The sequence below is a fragment of the Lepeophtheirus salmonis genome, chromosome 1 (genome assembly GCF_016086655.4).
Source record: "Lepeophtheirus salmonis chromosome 1, UVic_Lsal_1.4, whole genome shotgun sequence".
NCBI classification, from domain to species: Eukaryota; Metazoa; Arthropoda; class Copepoda; order Siphonostomatoida; family Caligidae; genus Lepeophtheirus; species Lepeophtheirus salmonis.
In genome coordinates this window covers 35,915,571-35,939,277 of record NC_052131.2, presented here as the reverse complement: position 1 = coordinate 35,939,277, position 23,707 = coordinate 35,915,571, and the positions used below count along the sequence as shown (strand labels likewise).

General features: G+C 34.2%; 1 protein-coding gene and 1 long non-coding RNA gene across 2 annotated transcripts; both read right to left on the bottom strand.

Moving 5' to 3' along the window:
* Positions 1–6,611: 6,611 nt before the first annotated feature.
* On the bottom strand, positions 6,612–14,550 carry LOC121126047 (uncharacterized). Its single transcript, XR_005866806.2, has 6 exons — positions 13,947–14,550; positions 13,129–13,802; positions 9,313–9,925; positions 7,574–9,230; positions 7,382–7,521; positions 6,612–7,318 (listed from the first exon to the last, which is right to left on the bottom strand). It is a non-coding gene; the product is annotated as an uncharacterized lncRNA (long non-coding RNA).
* Positions 14,551–15,541: 991 nt separating this feature from the next.
* On the bottom strand, positions 15,542–16,756 carry LOC121127215 (uncharacterized). Its single transcript, XM_040722593.2, has 2 exons — positions 16,432–16,756; positions 15,542–16,329 (listed from the first exon to the last, which is right to left on the bottom strand). The coding sequence occupies exons 1-2, from the start codon at positions 16,580–16,582 to the stop codon at positions 15,959–15,961; spliced, it is 522 nt and encodes a 173-aa protein (XP_040578527.1). The 5' UTR covers positions 16,583–16,756; the 3' UTR covers positions 15,542–15,958.
* Positions 16,757–23,707: the final 6,951 nt, after the last annotated feature.

Genomic DNA, 23,707 nt, shown 5'->3' with positions numbered 1-23,707 from the left:
AGGGAGCGGGAAATCCCGTTGACATTGCGAGCATAATAATATATGTACTATTACAAGTTTAATGGAAATACAATGTTATAATTTAACGCGTGTACCACTTATGTTTTATTTCTACCACTCTTTTAATATTGACGTAATAGTAGATGCGAGGTTGCGTGTTTTAACTTGGTTAAAGCAAATTGGGTCCATATTCCTTCCCAGACTGTTCCCCCCTCGCCTATGCCATTAAGGTGGTAGTCAAGAAGAGAGCCTGACCTATTCCTCACCGAAATTTGGATGACCTCAATGGGTGGCAATGTTCAAGGACTTCATCAAGAAGTCTTTAAGTCCAGTTTGGAGGCCATGGTAGCTCTCAAATAGAAAGATATATAAATAAAGAAGTCTGTGATCAAGCCTCAATTTTGTATTTATGTTTCGGTTCTGCACCCTGTACATAGAGTGGGAATTCAGTACTTACTACATAGATACATACATCTGATCATGGACTAAGGGGCCATTTCCTGCCTTATTTCTCCTAACAAATAAAATTATAATATATGATAATAATAATGGAATGTCATTAGTTATGAAAATAGGGCATTTGAAGATGATGAGAATCATTCCAGAGGCTAGTTTTTTATGGTTTTCCTTATTCTTATTATTATTTTGTACAACATGATCTCTGTATACTATATATAATATACAGGTTAACCTCAACACATTTAGCACTGTATACTCTGTTGTATTTGAGAGGTCACCCTGACGCATAAATATAGATATAATATTAAGTACCTACGTGTTTTATAGCTCTGCATAATTGGCCTATAAATTATAATACATGGTATGATTCTTACTACTACTACAAATTTGAGGCTAAATTAAGGCTTAGTAGTGTAGGCACATCCCTGGGTTTCATAGTAGTTGTGATCTTTCTTGCACAAGTTAAGAAGGGGCGTCCGAAGGAAAATATATTGGGGAGAAGGCCTTGGTTTTTGTATTTTTTTTTTCAAAAAAAATTGAAACATGAGATTTTTAGTAAAACAACTAAAACAAAATTCAACAATTTTCAATACTTTTTATTCAATATATCCCCCTCCATTCTGAATGATAGCTTCAAGGCATTGATGAAGTCCTCCGTGATCACAGCCTTCAGGGCATCGACATTCAGGTGAGATGTCTTGTTTACCTTACCCCCTTCGACGTATCAAACAGCGATGTCTGGAGGATTCACATCGGGTGAGGACAAAGGCCAGAAGTCTGCCGGTCAGAAGGCTGCCATGTTCTCCTTGGAGAAATGTTACATCTTTTCGGACGTGTATGTCGGGACGTTGTCTCGGATAAACATGTAGTTGACCCTGGGGAACGTGCTCTTCGACCATGGCAAGACATGGTACCTGAGGACCTTGTAGTAGACGTCCATGTGAAGTAGGGTCTTGCTGCCGTCGGACACCACGACGCTGAGGACCATGACCTTATCTGGATGTTTGGTTCTGGATGAGGTTCCCTCGACGCCAAGAAACGATCATTTCTCATGTTTAGAACAGCATCCGCTGTTAAGATATTCTTGTCGGAGATCAACTTGTGCGCTCGGGAGATCACACCCCCTCTATCATTTTGTTTATTGCGTGAACATTTTTGAATGCACAAAACCAAAACAAACATCAACTAGTAGCTTTTTGTCAGCTCTTTCGAAAAGCACAAAATTGTAAGACTTTTAGAACTGGGGCTAGACTACCTCAAAGATTATTCTAATTTTTGAGTCCTCACCCAGTATATATTAATGATGATGAAGGATGACTGAGAGACAAAAGCTAAAAATAATAAAAGTTTAATAAACTTACAAAATATTCTAGGGATCTGAAAAAGCTACTAAAAATTCAACATTTGATTTCAAGGCTCAATTGTCTCCTTAAGGGAAAGAAAACTTGCTCAACGAATTTAACATTATAGAAATATTTATACACTAACAAAAAAGAATTCTGACCCTTCTGGAATAAATGCATAATTCTATTTAAAAATTTCCTAATAGAATCTCTATTTTAACTAACTACTATAACAAAATCTTATGGGGTCTTGGATAGATGAAGAAAGTTGAGAAAGGAATGGGCAAAAAATTTGCTAGAGAATTAGGAGAACAACTACTTACATATCTTCTTTCAATATAAAAGTATGGGATAGGATCAAAGTATGGAATATTTATATTATTTCTAAAGTAACCCACCTATAACGTGTTACGCCTTTCAAGAATAGTATTGCTAAAGAATTATCATTTATAGAAAATTCCTACATGAAACTAGTAACAAAAAAAATATAAAACCCCAAAGAGTCTATTATCCCCATGAACTTTGGGGGACTAGGAGTTATAGATTTAGTTAATCTATGTGTATATCTGAATTTATATTGCATAAAAAATTTATGGGTATACGACGACTTATGGAAAATTTATTTCAATGAATTTTTAAACTAAACCAAATGTACCTATAAACGAAATATATACTAAAGCAATGAATTCTTAGATACTTCATTGACTAAAGGCGTGTTACGACATCTATTGAGCATGTTCAAATATACTGGTATAGCGTATAAGTTTAGAACAGACCAATAGACAATATATTTCTAAAATATTTGCATATTATAATCTTTAAACCTTAATATTTCTTCATATCTAAATCAAAACGTTCTGTGGTTGGAAATTAATCTTGTTTGGAGGAGAGAAAATACCCCAAAAAATATAATTTGGGAGCACTTTAGTTACTCAAATGCTTCCAAAATTTACAATAAACACTTAGATTAGTATTGAGGTATAATTTTAAATTTATTGAAAATGAATTTTGATAGCTCTGGAGATGAGTTTGATATATTTAGAATGATAAGAAATATTTATAATAATGATTATACGAGTGAATCAAATGACCTTTCATTATTTATATAAGTCCTTTCACATCCTCTTTTCTGTATATTTTTGAGGAATGAGGCCTTAAATTTAGGAACTTCCTCACACAAATATAAAAATATCTCATGTTCTCCTTAGTAATGAAGCCTTCCATTAAAATTAAATATAATGCGTCATATCCTGTAAAAGATATGAATGAAGAACAGTTCGTGTTCGATTACAGACTATCTAGGTCTAGAAAGTGGTTGAAAATCCTTTAGGTATCCTTACTACACGGTATTGCTGTAAATATTGAATTGATAAATAATTTAATATAAATATATTATGTTAAGTTGGAGAATATTTAGAGGGAAAATTATAGGTTTATAAGACCGAGTGATTAAATATACAAAGGCAAACTTTACTTTGCATAATTTTCTTTTACAAAATTCCAAAGAGCAAAAAATAGATAAAAACCTCAAATTGGTCACAATTTTCATGAAGAAGTTGCTGATATCATAGAAAAGGAAATTGTGAGATTATAAATTTCCATTGTATTATTTAACCTTAATTTACAATTCAATAGAAGATCAGCTAGTGAAATTAGAAACGAATTTAAATTTTATTTTAAAAGTCTAAATGGAAAAACAATATTTCAGGATAATATTGCCAGAAGAACCTAATGATAAATAGATTATATATTTTTTTAAGAACACACCGTTTAATTGACTAAGGAAAATAATCTATTTCATTATTTTAACATTTATATTGAATTATAATAAAATTTTATATATACATATATTAAAAATTATATATGAATAATAAAATTTTATATATAAACATATTAAAAATTATATATGAATAATAAATTTTGAAGACTATAAGTACAATGTTATATATAATTATTAGGGAATCGAAATTTTAGGAAAACAAAATAAATTATTATTCTAAAGAACAAATAAATATATCAAGAAAATATATTTTGAAGGCTATGCATACAATGCAATTTAATTTTGAATTTAAAGGTAATGTATTCATTTTTTTAACAGATTTTTAATTCTTACTTTTCTTTTTAATAAAACTAATATTTCAAATTTGACTTATCATTCATATACATCAAAAAAATTAAAATATTACCAAACAATTTTTTTTTTCTATTAAAGTTTGTAAATTTTATCAATGTAATAATTAAAATCTAGTTTAACTTTTTTGCTAAATGTAAAAAAACGCACTACTTTCATACTCATTACTATAATCAATTTAATCATTCAAGTGTAATAAATTTTTTATAATTAATAGTTATATTTAAAATGAAACATAATTTATTTATATATTAAATTATGAGATATATAATACAATTTACATTATGTGGTATAAAAATAATTTAATACGTTTATCTAGAATGTTCGTCTTCATTTGTTATGGCTATTTCGATTTGAACATCTTCCATATCATCATAATTCATATTTAGGACTTTAAAGTTTGTAGATGTATTTATGTTATTAAAACAAATTAATATTTGTATTAATTACAATGACTAATAACATTAATTACTTGTTATATCGACTAACATTTCATAGTGTAGACTTTTTTGATGGTCCAGCATCTCTGTTTTTTTATATTTATGTGTTGTTGTTTTTTTCTCATATAGTCATTTAAATATTTTCATTTCTTAATAGAGTCTTCTTTATTGGTTCCAAACTAAATATATATATATTATAATCAGGGGAGGATTAAGGTAGTCATGGGCCACTAGGCTATTTTTTTTCTGGGCCCCCTTATGCATCATGTTCTCCCAGAAAAAAGTAATTTAACACTCATTTACTATAACAGCCATTACTTGTAACAAAATACTACAGAAATCCATTTAAAGTACATCAGCAAGCTTAACAAACATTAGGCTTTCTGAACCAAGACACATATGCTGCAGCAGAAGCACAGACCACCTAGCACAAATCAAGCAGTGGGGCAGAGTGATGCAATTTTAAGAAAAAAACATAATACAGCAGCAGAAGACCTGTGTAGGTGTGGCAGCAATGTAACAGAACTGCAGCATAGTAAATACACACAACTTATTTTCCCATGGATCTCTTTCTTGTTTTCCTGGATGAGATGTCTTTGATGAGGTGGTAAAATTCAGTTTTCTAAGAATATCACTCTCAATGCTCATCAAAGACAGGTGATTGAGTCTATTTTGGCCCATTGTGGATCTCAGTTTATTCCTCACAAGTCCAAGTTTTGAAAATGAACGCTCCCCAGTGGCATTGGAAACAGATAATGTCAAAAAAAGTATCTGTGCTTCATGAAAATTTGGGAACACTGACTGTATTCTCCGTCCTCTTATATCACTCAGCAGTTACCTAGCTGAGGTGTCATCCTGCCCCTAAATAAATTCTCTGAACTGTCTAATTTCATCCACAAAATATTCTTCTAGATCACCTGAATTTTTCCTCTGGAGATCAGCTGCTCCTGAACAGAGGTCTTGTGTAGAGATAGATAGAATGTTGTTGAGAAATCCAAATGTGTGCTGAACATGTGTGTAGGAGATTTTAGCAAGGAGACAATCTATGGCAGCAATGAACACTGTCACTCTGAACCTGTCATGGCCCGACTACTCACAGTCCGGTTCAGTTATCTCATCTGCTTGTTTTTTTCTTCTTCTGTATCTATGTGTGTCCACTGTATATTGCTTGGACACTGTGGGAGACATGTTTTTGCTTCACTCTCAAAGTTGTCAAAATTATCAAATAGGTTGGCCACATAATCCCTCATTGAACTGATCACTTTGACAGCATTACATAAATACAGTTCAACAGTTTGCAATGCAGTACTGGTCTTATGGAAACATTGCAGTATTATGCACCACATTTTGTACAGGAATGCATTATCTATCTTCTCCATTTCACTGTGGAGTGCCCTTGCTTCATTTCGAGTTATAAGAGTTCTGCTCGAGTCACCACTTTACATCAGCAAGTACTATTGGATCCTTGCATAGTTCTGGTGCAGTGATTTTATCGCTTGTGCGTGTGCTGACCATCTCGTGTCAGACAGACTTTTTAAAGTTTCTATTCTGTGATTATCATTGGGCCGTAAACCCACTGAAATAATCTACCAACGGGATGTGGATTTGGAGGGACAATCAAAAAGTGTATGTACGAAGTTAAAAAATACCTCCATCTCAAGGCAGCAGTTAACACTCTTAACCCCGACTAAATTAAGTGTAAGTGCAGCGCACGGTACCCATTCAGCCAAAGGGATAATCTGTTTAATGCGTGACTGAAGGCCACTGTAAGTACCGGACATATTGGCGGCATTATCGTAGCATTGGCCTCTGCAGTTAATTATATTAATATTCATGTCCTGCAAAACACCAAGAACAGACCGGCAGAATGCCTCTCCCGAGTGACTTTCAATAGGAAAAAACTTAACAAAACGCTCCTCAATCCTACCATCGGGTGACACATATCTATAGTTGATAATATTGTAGAGAAAAACGCGTGCAAGGAGAAGGGGGGGGGGGAATACATATGGTATCATTGTTTAAAATACTGATGTGATTATCATCTGCCTGCTTTATTATGATTTTTGAGGGTATAACGAAAGTATTTATTAGCAAAATGTTTAATGAAGATATACTACGTATAATTGACTTAGACATTTTTTATCCGTTACAGTAGATTTGAAAGCTTCACACTCCATAAAATTGTAATTCATTATGAACCTTATTCTCAGAATAATAGCTAATGAAACGACAAAGTAGAGTATTTCGAAATATATTTGAAGTTCCAGATTTAAAAAAGAAGGCTTTAATCAAATATAATCTACATAATAAGAAATATATCATCATACATTTATGTTAAATATACAAAATTAAACAATTGGAATCATATAACTAATAACAATAAATTATATATACAGAATATTGAAATTATAGATTGATCCAAATAACCTTTTCTTGTTCTGACACCGGAATCCAGTTAAATATGTCATAACTTTAGGGTTGCAAAACACAAGCGAGACGTGGAGTTTAATCAAAAAGATAATCACCCCTCTTCTTCATGTGGAAGTTGCTATATACAATTGTGCACAGGATAGATATATCTATATCGATGATATCTAACTAATTATTAATAATAAAGTAAATGTCAAAATCATAAAATTAGACAATAAATATACTAATCAAAAAATGTTAGAAATAAATTCATCGTAAAGATTTAGAGCAACAGCTAATTATGTAGTAATGTCCGACGATATTACTCCTTATTAAGAGCACCAAAAAAGATTTCTTCCCCGTTATTTATGCTTATATAACAACATACTATTATCATGAAGGATTTACACAATTGCTAATTATAATGATACACCCAATGTAACTACCCTCGTTGTTGTGACCATTTAAGTAGTTAATTTTGCCTTGTATGAGTTTTCTGAACACCATTTCTTGGAGCCTATCAACCATAGCTAAGCCTTAAGTGATAAAAAAAGTAATATTTATTGACTATGTAATATTGGAAAACCTAATTATCATACCCAAGTCTTTAAGTGAAGAAACTAGTCTTAGACAAACTAGTTGCGAACCATCCAAAGCTACTACCCCCGTTGTTGTGACCATTTAATCAGTTGTTTTTACTATTTAATGAGTTGTGTATCATAATTCTTGATATGTTTAGCTAAAATAGAATCATATTTTAGGGTTAGATTTAAAAAAAAGCGAATACTTACTGTTAGATAATACAAAATTCAGAGTTCCATTTCGAAATTAGTAAATATTTTATACTTTTTACTGATAACTTGATCGTCATTTGGTGTGGATGACTCAAAACATTTTTATATGTATTTCTATAAATGACATCAGTACCAACATCCTCCTTTAATTTAATGATGGTTTCTCGGGAAGGGAACGGTTTACCCGTGTTTTTCTCCATAAATTTTTTGAATATAGATGATTAGCAATGGATGAGGTTATATTACATGCAATAAGCATCTTTGTGAGATCAGAGTTAAAGTCTGACTTGATGTATTCATCATTAACTTGATTTTTTAGATGAATATCTATGCTCTTGATATGAGATGAGGATAATGAGTGTTGTGTAATTCTAGATAGGAGACTAAAGGCACATTTATTTCGACAAATCCGACAAACCATCTGTTTCTCATCCGGTAAGTAATTCCCAAATTCCTGGGCCTCCATTTTCAGAAATCCAGACAGAAGGCGACGTTATTTTAGGCATTTTATTCGGTTCTCTATCGACTATCACCATCTATTATTATTTTAATTAATCAATGATACCATAAGTATTTCTTCGTTTCTCCTCGCACGCTTTTCTATTCTTACCAAAATTATCGCCCTTACACATATCTCATTATGACTGTCAGCTGATCTATATAGGTCACGTCTGGCGTGGAATCGACACTTATTGAAAAGTACTTTGTCACTTTTATTTGCCTGATGATCTCTGCAAGGACCTGCATCTCAATAAGCTCCAAACATGTTGTTGAACACAAATAGGAAGATGTTCCCTTACCAGCATTTCCATATTTTCCAATATGGGCTTTCAGACATGGGTGAAACTCAGCGATGATTTCCAGAACTCCCATAAAATTCCCGTTATCAGCTTGTCCAAAAATTTCACTTTTTCCTCTGAATGGTATCCTCGCTCCGCCAAATACTTAACCCCCACAACCATCCTCTTTAAAACTTCCGTCCAGTATTTACATTTACTGTCAAATTGTTTCTTTACTTCTGTATAAATGCATCCGGCATCAGCACAGCGTGTAACATAGGCTACCATGACCTTTTTATGACTCTGCGATCCTGCATGTTCAGCGAGGCGCACGGTTGCTTGCTTCCAGTAACTATAGCCAGTCGTGAAAGCTGACTGAAAATCACTGTCCCTGAATAATTTGCATGCCAAACAAAATACAGTTCCTTTTGACATGCTTCAGGTCCCATTTTAATCCAGTATTTCCTCATATCTTCATCAATTGTCTGCCAGTACGTAGGATCCGAGCTCCGGGTAACATTAGCAAGATTGCTGACGTCTTGTGCACTCTCTGCAGTAACAGGGGAACCACTCACAGAGGGATTAGCAGAAGCTAGCACATCATGGACACCAGAAGCACGACCCGCGGTGTCTGCCGGTTCTGTTCTCGGTCTCACGCTCGAACACTGTCGGACACTCCTCATTTGCAAGCAAAGACAAGAGAAAGGCGTGGCGGTCGCAGTCAGCGTCATCCGCCTCCATATCTTGACCCTGACAACCCCTAGACCCTGTTACCTTAGGAAGCTTTATTTATAATAGTTCGTCCCTTTTTTTCTTCTTCCCGCTCCAGTTTATGTTTCTGAGCGCCACTTAGTTTCTTGTCGGATATTTTGACACTATAAAATTGACAGGTGTTAGGATTAAAGTCTCTCTCAATAAGCAAGGATGAAAAATATAAGATGGACTGGAATTGATTACCTACGAAATGATGCGCAAACCCATGGTTGTTGTCGATTACAATGTATATTTCGAATGAATAAAAAGGGGATAACGGAGGAATAATTAAAGTACAACGCGTACGTAAAAACCCTACTGCGGGAGGTAGGGGAAACCAAAGCGAAAAACTCCTACGCAGTGCAGGGAGAAAACCTTATTCTTGTGTAGGTAAAATCCGCGTGATGCAATCCTATTCATGATTACATGCATGTTCGGATATGCTTGTATCAAGATTTCAACAACAGGCTTTCACATCATTGTGATGGAAGAATGATGTATCAAATCAATGAGCTGATTGGATAGAAGTGGCCCATGTTTGCCAAATCAGTGCTTTTTTGCTTGTTTATCACCCCACGGACGAATAAAGATCCATTCTTTTTGTACCATTACATTAGTCTGACCAATTCAAGGGCCATTCACACGTGGGGCACCCAGGCTGCAGCCAAGGCCAGCCTGGGCATTAATCTGTGCTTGATTATAATTAATTAAAAATATAAGAAATAAACTTACTTTTTCTGCGATGATATTCCAACTATTTATCTTCCTATTTTTGGTGTATCTAGGGACTTCCTCACTGAAAATTTCTGAATCCACTCTGCAGAAAAGTTAAATTTGTAATCAAGAGAATTACAAAATTCATTGAAAAGATATAAAAAGTACAGTCAATGAAAATATTTGATTTATTTTTTACTTATTAAATTTGCTTGTAAATCTTTTGTTGTTTTTTTCCAGGGTATGAAGTTATGGATTATAACAATATATACAAAAGATTTAACATTGAACTCCTATCAAGAATTCACAAGTGTAACAATTACATTTTATTATAAAATAACTATTAAAAAAAACCAGATCAAATAAAAAATCATATAGGTTTTAGATTTCCATTATCAAATTATAAAAAATATATATATTCCAGCTCTTAGGAAAAGGAATTGGACATCTTTTGAACAATATAAATATAGTAAATATGATACTTAACCTATTTTAAATAGTCAAGTAATATTTCATGCGTAAATATTGGTATACAATTTTTCACTAATTGCTCTCCAATTCTACCTTTTGGTTAACTAGTCTGCAGCATATCATATAAAAAACATGTAAGAAGAACTGAGAAATTACAATATTGACATAACATAGGTTCACAAGGACATTTGTTAACCATCTATCATATTTCTATGGGGAAAACCACTCATTTATCAGATTCAAATAGTCGAATGTATACCTATCTAGAAAAGAGCCATATGATAGGTTTAATATTTTTTGGAATTAAAGAATTTCATGTAGTGACTGTGATCTGGCGCGCCAAAAGCATATTTGGATGGGGAGCCTAAGGGGCTCATGATATGTTTTGGTATAGACTCAACCCCAAACGCACTCACCTCAAAACAAGCTCAAGCTACACGACATGCATTCACATACAAGGACACTTACACACGTGCGCGTGCAAAGTTTATTTATGAAATAAATACCCGAAATAGGGAAAAAAGTTATTAATGTTTGTTTCATTGAATATGTATCCAATAGAACTGTTGTTGGCAATTGTATAATAACAAATGTAACAAAATACAAACAATATGATTATTTTATAACCAGCACTGAATGGAAATTTTAAAGTAACTATCTGTATTTCTTACATATTAGTTTTATCGATATATATATTTATCATAATTAAAATTACTTTCTGAAACGATTGAAAAAAACACGAGAACTTTTAAAACTTTTGATCCACACTGGAATACTGAAGAACATTTAAGCTTTCTTCATGGAGAGAAATGCGTGTCTCCGTTTGGTGTCACCGAGTGAAATGAACTCATTGACCAGATCTTCATTGTCAATCAAGTCGTCTGCCCTATCCTAGTATATATTGAGAATTAATAGTGAGTTTAACCTAAACTGTGACATTGCCCCTTTCAGATATAATTTGAGGCGTCTGAGTGCACTGAAAGAGCGTCCTGCTATCACTGTTGTAGCTGGATGCATAATATAGAGCCTGCAGAGTTTAATAACCTACTCTTCATGTTGTTCCCTGAGATCGAGTCAATGATGTGCTTCACTGTTATTTTTTGGCCCAGAGTACGTCTACCAGTGATATCTCTAATATTCTGAAGAACCCATAGCTGAGCTTCAAGCCAAGATTCATTCAGATCTTCTCAACGCTCGAGTGACTTTGATGTAGCTCAAATCCTTTCGTTTCACAGTTAAATGTGTGGGGCAGAGAGGCCTGATATGGGTCTGCAGATAGCAAAGAGCTTTTGCCACAGTCTCAACAAGGGCAACTCTCTTTGGCGAATCTGGCAAGAAACTTATGAGATCCGTCACTGCTGTGTGGAAGATTATAAGCTTGGCAACAACATTGACTGAATGCATGTAGCAGTGTGTTGCTATGATTCTTGGTCCTTCTTCCTACAGCCTAATTGCAACACTAGTGTGCTTGCCTTGAAACGATGCAGCTCCTTGCTTCGACTAGTACTTCAACGTTGTTATTATAGTTAGTAGATACTGGGTGTTTTGTTTACTTTCTTGTCCTTTGGTGTCTAACCTTCTTGCAACATTCTCACCATGCCCGAGTTTACTCATCTTGTAGCTCAACTGTCGATAGCCTTCAATCTTTTCGTGTTTCATGAATTTATTGGTAACATTTTTCTAGTTTCTGAAACCATTTTTGCTTAAGCTTTCCTCACATTTGGCAGTGCAGTGAACATTTTGAAGTTTATCTTATCTCCAAGTTTGGCAGAATACTGCAACATTTCCATTATTAGTCTCTCCGTCCTATTGGAGCCATGGGAAGGTATTATACTATTCTTTTTGAAATTGGCACCCGTATTTTTTTGAATTCACATGTTGGCTGATTATACCTTTAAATAATTTAATTCTTATATTAATTTCTTTTGTTTTATATATTTATGGTTAAATCAACACCTTTCATTATGTATTTTTGTATTATTTAATATTTTGAATTGTCATCGAATATAATTATGTGGCCAAAACACAATATTGTGGTTCTGTACTGATAGGCTATAAAATCTTATCAAAATTCCATTCAAACATTTTGATACTGATTCTATGTTCTCTACAATCAATACATCCGTCATATAAAAACTGAGATAATTTGCAAGCGAAGTGCGTAGCAAAATTTTAAAGTTGATGTACGAATGAGATTTAAAAAGTCTTAGCTTATATATATGTTGTTGTTTTTTTTGGGTGAGAGTTTTTTTTTTTTTTTTTTTGGAGGGGGGGGGAAGGGAGGATTCATTTAGGCCACCCACTTTTTGGATTGGGTACAGGCTGTTCCCCTTGCCCCCGCCCCACTTCTGGTGCCTATGACTGTGATTGATGAATTTCACAGTCTTGATTTTTTCATATCGATATATGTTAGACTATTTAAAGTTAATAAATACTTATTTTGTTTTTATAGAAGTATGACAAATAGTCGGCCGTTTAAACTTATGTTATGCCATTGCTGTAATTTCTCAGTTTTTAAATAACATTTGTAGATACCTTCGCTTACAGGTTTCTTGTCTTATATGACTACAGGTTACTTAACCTTTCCTGCATGATTCAACATAGTAATGATTTCCTTTACCATCAAATTGGTAGTACTAAAACACTTATTATAATTTTCAATTATGATAGTAATATGTAAATAATTTTCATTTTTCATTAACTTATAGAAATGTTTAGCCAGTTTAATTGTTAAAGAAATAAATCCTGATTATACAAAAGTATACTTCAATTCAATAATCAAGACTTTAAGCTACTAAAAGAGGTTTCTTTTCTCGTTATGATTACAGGAGTTACCTCAAGTAAGTACTAATATGGGACCGCTCGTAAAAATGTCTTCATTTGTGATAAAGCAGTGGTTTCGATGAAAATCTTCTTCTCTTGGGTTTCCGGAAGAGTATTGTCATCTGTTCTATGATGAAATACTTCAACAATGAATTGGCTCCAAGTCTGGGGATGCAAGTATTTTGTTCAATAAGCCCATGATGATTTCATAAGTATCATGATTATTCCAGAACTCTTTTGGTCCTAAATACGCAGCAATGTTGATTACTGCAGTTACTGATTTGATGATATTAGCCTTTGCGGTAAGAGAGTGGGACACTCAAATATTGCTTAGCGTATGATGCCCATGAAAAATCCGAAAGGTAAGGTTTTCGTGGATTTCGAGGCTAGCCTTAATATCGAGGTTTTCAGTCGCTTCCAGATTAACAAGGGTCAATTTGGGGTATTTAATTAGTATAAATCCCGACGGTAATGTTTCAATTAACAACTTATCATAACCCTCGTTAACGGTTAGCGCCTCTTTTTCCCCAAACATTTTGAGCTCCAAGGCTTCATGACACTCGTATTCGAGCTGAAGTCGTAGGTCACTAGTGGATGCTCCGGTAGGTATAGGAAGAGGCGGAGGAGAAAATAGGTAGAGCGGAAGGTTTGGCCACATTGAAAGGACAGCATTCTTATTCAGTCTCCTGAAAAGTTAAGTTATTCAAATATCATTCAATTAAGTACATATGTCAACCCTTGAATTAGTTCTATATTTTTATTTTAAAGTAACTAAGCCTTTTACACAAAGCCATAACCTGTTTTTGAGCTTGTGCCCATAAGAGCCCTACCTTAGTTTCAGTTGCCGATTAAATTGATGACCACTGTCCTGTCCTTGGTCTGCAGAATGTGTAATATTTCGCGAAATTGGGGCTGCAGAGTCTTGAATTCTTAGTAATGAATAATATTGTCTATATTTTTTAATTCAATTTGAGATCCACTTTCTGTCTTGGAACAGCCCTCTCCCTTCCATCCAATCACCTTAAACTTAACAGTCACGATCGGAATACAGAAGCTATAGCTCTCCTGAAAACAATGATTAATCAATTTCAAAAACAACCTGTGTTTTAGAGACGGCGCGCTTTTTTATTAATCTGCATATAGTCCAGATAGCTTGAGATGTCCATGCCTTGAAGTATGAAAAAAAAAAGGAAAGGGAGCCCACTTAGCTTCAAGGTCCAAGTTGTCGTGAAATGGGATATAATTTAGGAGGTTGAAGCAGGGAGATTGTAATCATACAACCTCAGTTTGGCTGTGGGGGAATGTTCAATAAATTATCTTTGATACTTGGCATGATTTGGAGACATGCCAAGGAACAAAATGAAGTATCTTGATATACATGGATATTATGTTCTTAGGACAAATATAGGACTTCAATAAAACAATATCTATAATTTAGAAAAAAAATTATTAACATAATATAAACCAATAATACTTCATTCAAGACTCTAGTTTAAATAAAAATCTACTAATCATTTTTTAAATGACTTGAGAGAAAAAAATTTAGTAAAATAAAAACAATATTACACCCTGAATACAGAAATGAAATGCACATTTACTTGTATCAATATTATAAAAACTATTATAATATTAAATACAATAATTTTTGAACAATTAATTCAAGATATATTTGACTTTTTACTCACTCTTCTAATGCATTTCCTATTTTCTTGCACATTAAAAGAGGGACCTTAGCTTTTAACTATGAAATTATGTTTTCTGACCTCTTGATTCAATCAATTTAAAAATCATCATATGATTCTACTATCCACATAGCACTTTAAAAAAAGGACCATTGTATGTATTAGCCTTCTTCCATTCTTATTGATAGTGAAGAAAGCTAAATTTGCAAAATTGAACTTATTGTTATACGAGACATTAAAAGAAATCAATTTCCCAATTTACGTAATCATCTTTTTTAGTTCAAATTATGGTCTTCCTACCTTTCAAATCAGCTATGACATTATGATTTGCATTAACAATCTAAACTTTATTTGACCTCACAATATACACAAGCTTTGAAACTGGAAGCTTCTTATGCTTTTGATAAGGATAAAAAGTAAGCTCTTGCTCAAAAAACAATCTTAATTTCATATCAGACAAATTGTTGAGTTGATTGGAGAAGTGAAACGCGTCTATTTCTTCATTTAATAATTCCAATTATTTACTGCGTCTTGCTTCAGAAGATGCCCATTTCGTATTTCACTTTTTGTAAGATTAAGAAGTGTGTTTTGGCAAGGACTCTTGTAATCAGGGCAGGATTCTGCGCTCACGCGTTTTCAAAATGGGTCTTTGTTTATTCTAGATGGAATATCTCTCTTAAAGTGTTTTGCTACAAAATAAAGAGTTTTTAAATTTATTTTGCTAGGGAAAATCATCAAAATAATAAAAATGAGGCTATATATTTCTAATAGAAGTGGTATTTATTCGTACTTTAATCAAAATAAACATTAAAAACATATAAAAAAGAAAAGGCACAATAAAAAAGTTGGTCCAAGTCTACAAGTCAGAAGATTTTGATTGAAATTTAGCTTTTTTTCTATTAGCTCCTGAATTCTTAGCTGGCATTATCTTTTTTGTTAAAAATCGGACGTCATCATTCAGTTATAACTTGAATTTTTAACCATGACATTAAACAAAGCGAATGAAATTCTTTGAAGAAAAGCTTATGAGGGGTGTCCTTCCTCACTTTACTCCCACAACGGCGATAATGTCAGAGTTTAAACTGTCCTGCATCCTGTCAATGAATGAGGCAAAAAATAAATCTCAAGGATTAGGGGTTCCATGTAAACTGTCTTTCTCTTCAGGAGTAGCTGTGATGTAAGGGAATATAGAGTAAAGACAGGAGAGGTAGAGAAGGTCGGATGGAGTGGAACAACCCCCTTCTGCTCATTATGTTGATGAACTCTTTCAGATCTACATGCTGATTGGTTGGGCTATCGAAGGTTATTGAGTCCGGAGGAGTGTCTCTGATGACCATTAACTCTTGGCATGATGTACAGCTGATCTTCTTCTTCAAAGAAAAACCAATATACCCGGCAACAAAGTAGAAAGCATTACTCTCCCCATTAGAAGCTAGTTCCTGGAGGCCATCTGGTTGCCAGTTAGTTAAAATGAGCTCTGCTTTTACCAGGTCTTCATCCAGCAGAACTTTAATTTCTGAATTAGTCATATCTGAAAATTTAAAAAAGTAAAATGTTGTAATGATATTATTATATTGTAAAAATAAGTTATACCTAAATAAAGAAGCTTACTGTTAACAAATATCTTATTTACCTGAGAATTTGACAAGACTCAGAATACGATTCTTCTTCTTTGCTTCCAGGATCTGGTTCACGGTGATGCAGTAGATACCTCCACTTAGTTGTCTGTACCAGCCGAACCTTCTTTCAATAGGATAAGACTGGAACATGCCATAGGAGTACATAGGAGAAAAGTTTCCATCTAGGAAGAGATACTCTGCCAGATCTGCTACGGCAAGGCACGTATGCTTTGTTGCTATGAAAGTTTCTGCTGTGAGGCCAGGTGCTTTACTGTTTTGCCACTCGATGAGAAAGTCGACATAATCTCTCAAGAAAAAGATGCCAAATTTGTTCTTCTCTTATATTGGTTCCAGTATCTCATCTCCCTTTTCGTAGCCAACTCCAGGTGTCTTGACGTTTAGGATATTCCACATAGTTCTGACAAGACTGTTGTCTTCTTTGGAGTAATACTTAATTGCTCCAATTGATGATTCGTGAAGAACAGCATCAACCAATTTCACATTGGACTTCTCCAGGTTTGTAGGGTTCAATGCTTTGAGGGTCAATTTGTGGGCCTGTTTGACTTTGAAGTGAGACTCCTTGAAGTGTATCTCCCTGAGTTGGACAAAATTTGGTCTGAGAGTCTCGGATTTTCCAAGTGTTGATGGACACTCGAGCACCTCCACCCGTTTGAAGCAGTTGTAGATGTTTTTGAAGTTGTGCACTGGGTCATACAGCAGGTGAATTTTCTTTGTTTCTTCCTGAGGATGAGAGATGGAAGTCTTCAGTTCGCCATTACAAAGCAGTTGCTCGTAGAACTTGAAGTTGGTCAGTAGTTGGTTATCTACTGACAGTGCTGCTACCGTGAATCCCACTTCCCAGAGTGCACAGATTAAATCAGAGTCGTTGAAATGCAAGGAACACAGCTTTGTACTTTTGGATGGTGCCTAATCTGTGTTCTTCAGATCTGTTTCTCTTGGAATGGCTCTCAGCCAGGCGGTATCAAGTCGATCTGTTTCTCTTGGAATGGCTCTCAGCCGGGCAAGTATCAAGTCCAGGGTATCTCTCCTTGTTTGGCCACAGATGGATCGTTACACCAGAATTATGTGGCTCGTTGTCATAGTCCGTTTTACACCTTAGAGCACAACACTTGGTGGGCATGATTCGAATTACAAAATACAATAAAAATAGTGTCCACAAAATAACTAATAGTTATTCGTTATTACTTATTATCTTACCAAACACGTTGCATTGGTTTTTTTTTTCTTCAATAGACCCATGTTGTACGCGTATTTGAATTCAATTATGTGCATGTCCGATCCTGCTTACAGGAGTCCTTGGTTTTGGGTACAAAGATTGAATTATATCTTTTTTAGTTTGCTTCATTTTAATCAGCCATGGCCTTCAAAATATGACATGTAAAACGGCAGGATTTGTTGTTTGATAAGTTGTCTTCACAGTCCTTATTCAAAAATGTAAAGAGCCCACATTTGAATTCTATTAGGCTTCTTATCATTTCTACAGATATTTTTAATCCATAGCCTCCAAGATTTTCGGAGTGTCGGTTCCACTACTGCAGCTTACGACATATCATTAATCAGAGTAGGAAAAAAGTCCTTATACTGCAAGTCGACGTCGAATCTCAAGTCATGTCCAAATCCTTCACTATTTCCATCGAGTTCTCACATGTAATTCAAGCTCATTTCAAGCCCGTTACTATAATATAGAACCCATAGTGTTAAGGCTTTTCCTTAGTCGGTAATATACAATATTTAGCTATGGAGTCCAAGTCAAGTCTCGAGTCTTTGACTGTGAGATCATCTTCAAAATATAGCTAAAGCCCAAATCGAGTTACAAATCTCGAGTCCAAGTTCCCACCTCTGGCAATAATGGATCATTGTTCCTTATTATAATAACAATAAATAAATCATAAATTTATAATTGATAACTCCTCTGCTATTTGGTGGGATATTCAAAAAAGGGAAAATCATAGAATGAATTAAAATAGACGTGACTATGGTTTTTACACGCGTCCTGAGTTTCATGGCACCTCAGAGTACTTTATATATTCATCAAGGTACAGAGTGAATTATTTTGCCATCAATAAAAGATTTGTTGACGACCAAAATGATTCAGTTACTCACACCTTAGCAGTGAAGGACGCTAAAGCTAAACACATTACTGAATACCTTCAAGGATTAGTATTTTCTGTACTCAATCATCTTGAAATTAAAAAAGAAAGCGATTTATCAATTGTAACGGATAACGCATCAAATTTGATTAAAACAATTGATCAAATGAATTACAATCATAATATACAATGTGAGAGACAAGTCGGTGACCAATTATCTATGGATTAGGGATTTGCTGGCGAGGTTGAAGAAGAAAATCAAAAAACTGAAAGTCAGGGAGATGTTAAATGTTAAACACTTAGTGACTTCGTTGAAGCTGCATCAAGATTGTCTCAAATTCAACATATGTGCTGTGCTGTGCATACCCAATAGCTGATAATTTGTGATAACATACAAGAACAGCACGCTATATTAATTAGTAAGTTGCAAAACGTAGTAACGTCAGCTAGAATCCAAAGATCGATTCAATTCTGGAGCACCAAGCAGGAAAAAGAGCAACGTTAGATTTCGCTACTCGTTGGGGACGCACATACCTAATGATTGAAAGATTATTAGAGCTCAAACCTGTTGTTTTTGATATGGCAAATCCACAAGTATGCCAGTTGCGACATGCAATAAACCAATTAATTGTGCAATAAATTAAATGATTGATCATTTTTTGCCAGCTGCAATAAATTCAATCGGGATATCAACCGGATATCAAAAGTTTTGCTCTCTTGGCGGATTAGTGTTTGTTTGCCTGAACTGAATTCTATAAGACAGCACACAAGGTTAGGCATTCAGTTAGTGATGGTTATTATTAGGTATAATAATATTTAATATTTATTCCATAGGAAATGAGTAATTTTATCGTTTTTGATTGGAAATTGCGCCATTTTTTCTCCTTTTTTTTTGTCAATGATATTGTTTGTTTATTAGGCTACTACGTATGTCTTATGTTCAATGCAGAGTGCAGCATGGAAGTCCCGAGAAGAGAAGAGCAAGAGAAAAAACAATTGGAAGAATAAAAAGATTGCGTTGGTGTCAAAGCTGAACGCGATAGCTACTGTGTGGGAGCACTTGGGTTGCAAACACAACGCCTGGGACGAACCAAATAACCTATGTGTGCTTATATGTCGCATTTGTTTGAAAACAATTATGACAAAACGCAGCAATATAACAAACCTGCATCATCACCTAAAATACAATCACCTGATGCAGTTTTCCCAGCTTGGAAAAAAACACAAAGATGGGAAGTCTCCGTCTTCCGTACCATCTACAACTTCTAGTGTTTAGTCGACACACAAAGTACAAATAAGATAGGGAAAAATGGCGCGCTCTCACTGGCTGTGTAATTATCTTCATTGCTAGAGAGATGATGCCCTTTATTATCGTGGAAAAGCCTGCATTTCGACGAATACTGCGAATATTTGAGAGTCAGTGCGAATTGCCGAAGAGAACATACGTGTCACAAACAGTATTTCCACAACTGTAAAACAGTGTAAAAGACAGCATACTAAAGGAGAACAAAGACATCCTATTTAACTCTGCCACTACTGATATGTGGTCATGTACAAACAGGACTCCCTATATGAGGTTGACCATACACTACATAACTGTGTAGTGGACCCTGCACTCAAAGTCTTTAGAGACCAGATATGTCCCAGAGAATCATAATGATGACACCCTTTGGAGAAAACCTGAAGTCTGCTTTAGCAAAAACTAGTCTATATCCATTGCTTTGGCCACAGCATTCACCTTGATGGTTGCCAAGGTATGTACAGCAACAAAGAACAGACAGCGCATGCATTAGGACTTTGTAAAAGTTTGGTTAACACATTCAACCTGAGCTGGCTTACGAGGAGAGACCTGAGGAAGGCACAGAGTGAGGCTAATCTCCCCCAACACAGTGTAATACGAGTGATTGATTTAATTCATTGATTGTTTAATTAATAACAATACAAAAACAGTAAAAGTATCTAAGTATATAGAAAAATGCAAATCCAACCAATTAAATTGTCAAAGAACAATAAAATGACACACAAAAAAAAAGAAACAAAATAAGTAAAAACCCTAGTTCATTAAAATTTTTGAATAGTTCCTTCCAATGTTTAAAAAAGTGGCTCCAATTTCCATTTTCTTTGCCTTGATTGCATACACACAGTACTGTAATTCTACGATTACTCCATGCAGGTTTACGTCACTTTTTGATATTTAAACAAAAAAATCCTGCCGCTTTATTGGCCTCCCAAAAACCACTTCTAATTCTTCTGTCAATGCGTCATATATTGGCCGCAGTGTATTACATTCATGTAGAATGTAAGTTGTCGACTCTTGCTCTTCCCTACAAAAGTATCAAAGTTTGTCGTTGCTTAAAAATGCTGAGACTTCCAGGGCTCCAGTGATCACATGGTAAGAAAAACATTTTTCAGAAGGAGTCAGCAATGGGTTCTGAAAACTATTACAGGCTTGTCTTTGAGTTAACTGTATTTTGCTTCTCTTTAAAATATTTTTAATCTGTGGTAGTGATGATTCACACCACATTTTTCTGATTGATACAACTTTTATCTTAGCGAGCGCCTGGCATTTTAGAATTTTTTTTATGCGTCATCATAGCTAAAAAATTACCTTGTAATTCAATAGATCATTCAATAAAAAACCCGGCATTTTCTAGAGAGAAGCAAGGATTTCTATCAAGGTACCTTTTAATGGAGCATACCCACCCATGGCCAGTTCAAGAGTATAAAAAGTATCCTTTACTTTGTTAAGGAGGGAGCACCAATATTTTAATTTACATAAATTACTTATTATTGAACGTATCCCATATGAGAATGTATTATTTATTTACTAATTATTACTCTACTTTTTTTAATGAGTCCAGTAGTGAGTGCAGTGAATTTATGTTGTATAATGTATTATTATGTGTCCTGGTTCAAAACCGTTAACATAACCACCTCAATCCAACCTGGTAAGATGTTTTTGTGTTGGGAATATACATCACAGTTTCCTCAGTTGAACCTGTGATGGAACTAACAAAGAACGCCCTTCTCTCTCCATGCCCTGATGACACTGCACTGACAGCCAGCATTAAACAAAAGATGTGCTGGGTTCTGAATGAAAAATACAAATCCCCTGTAATCCAAGTCCTCCTAAGGAACGCCACCATCTTGGAAGCAAGGTATTGTAGCAGAATAAAGGATCAGAGGAATTGGATGATGTTAAACTATAGCTTTGGCTTAAGAACTTGCTCGGAATCTGCAAGACTAAAGAAGCTACAGATTTGCATATGACTTGTTGAGGTATCCGCTTTCACTCATGTTTTTGTTTTTAATTTGTACTTTTTTTATTTTGTCCAAAGGTCCGAAGTGGCATTTTTGCATGTATGTCTGAGCCTATTGCTTATTATTTGTTGAAGTGCAATCTGGTTTCCATCCTTTTTACTTAGTGTTTAAATTGTATTTATTGTTTTTTAGTTATGTTTGATTTTTATTCATGTTCATTTTTGGTTAAAAAAAATTTCATTTATTGTTTTTGGATGTTTTCTTAATTAATTCTGGATATTTTTAATGTCTTCCAGATGTACAGTTACAGTGTTCTTTAAAAATAAAAGTTTATTGATCTTAGAAAGGGTATTATTAAGTTACTTTAATTATATAAGTTGAAAATGGAGTCAAAATGGAAATGTTATCACTTATTACAATAATTTCTGGGACAATGATGTATTCTCGCCTTTTATTTACTTTTATTATCAATGACGTAGGGATTAGCTTTAACAATATTCAATGCATGTACCTTTTAATAAGAAGAGTTGAGCTTGTATATATATATTTTATTATTAGTCTATGTGTATCCTTTAAATAAGTAATTCCTTACAAATATAATTTAGTGTATGATTGTATCCCCAATCTATTCGTCTCTATTATTAGCTTTGCCTCCGGTCCGTTATTTCCATATTTAGGTAGTGTTTGTGGAACACTCAACTATCATGACAGGCAATCCACAAGTTAGTTAACGGAGATTTAATGGCAACAAACCTTCGAGTTGGAAAATTTGCTGAAACATTTTTATGTTGTAACTAAAAAGCTTCAAAAAGAAGATCTAACTCCTGGAACTTTTTTTGAAGGAGTGGAAAATTTTGGTACATGAGTTATATATAAAAGGCGACCTAAAACAGCTAAGAGTATTTCATATTCTATGCAATGAAGAGAAACTCTTCTTCTTGACAACAAGATACTGCTTGCTGCTGTATATGTTGACCCAATCATCGAATACTTTTAGATGCTGAGCAGATTAACAAAGCTAAAACTGCCTCTTTATTCTCTATAGTTTGGACTGTAAAGCATATTATATTATTACACGTAAATAGTTTTTGTATCTTGTATGCAATAATTCTATGCATATATTAAAAAACGTAAGACTTTCATTAAGAAAAAAATGATCGTATAATTCAAAGAATTGGGAGTCCTGGGATCCTCCGAGTCTGTAGATACAATCTACGTAGAAAATTGTCTGATTTTACTCAAACCCTTTTGGAAAATGAAGTTGAAGGATTATTCTGTGTTAACTCTTTAGCCAAATCATAATCAATTATATCATTCAATCGAATGCCAAATATAGTCAATCCATATTAGTAATTTGTATTGACTGTCACTCCTTGACGAATTCAATATCGTGTTACTTCGTCACTCCCAGCATGAAAGAAGTCTCGAGTAATTATATTTCAGTTGTTTGCTGTAAGTGTTGCTTTTTCTAAGATATTTTTAAATGATTTTCCCGAGGGTACATATACTGATTGTTAAAAGTACTGAAACCAAATATAATTATGATATTTTCCCTGAAGACTTCATTGTAGCTGTAATTCATTAATTTTTTCCCCCAAAATCATATAACAGGCAGCTGATGGTAAGAATGGTCTCAATTCAGTAATATCAGCACAGTACCACCTTGCGTACGCAAAATCTTTTTGTACTTTGTTGTTGATTCACTCATCTCACTTGTAACAACTTACAATTAGGGCTGGGCATGTTTGGTCAGATAAATTACTGTTTTGAGATTAGAAAAAATTAAGCGGTGTAGGTATGTGCACTTTCTTTTGTCTTATTCAATATTTACTATAATAATTTGCTAGTTTGCCTTAGTGCAATATTGAATATAATTAATTTTATTGGTGAAATGCCTTAAAAAAAAGTACTCCCTCCG

Coding starts and splice junctions, on each gene's coding strand:
- LOC121127215 (XM_040722593.2), bottom strand. CDS start 16,582: ATGTACTCCTATGGCATGTTCCAGTCTTATCCTATTGAAAGAAGGTTC. Junction 16,330..16,431: donor GAGTCTTGTCAAATTCTCAG/GTAAATAAGATA, acceptor TTAAATTTTCAG/ATATGACTAATTCAGAAATT.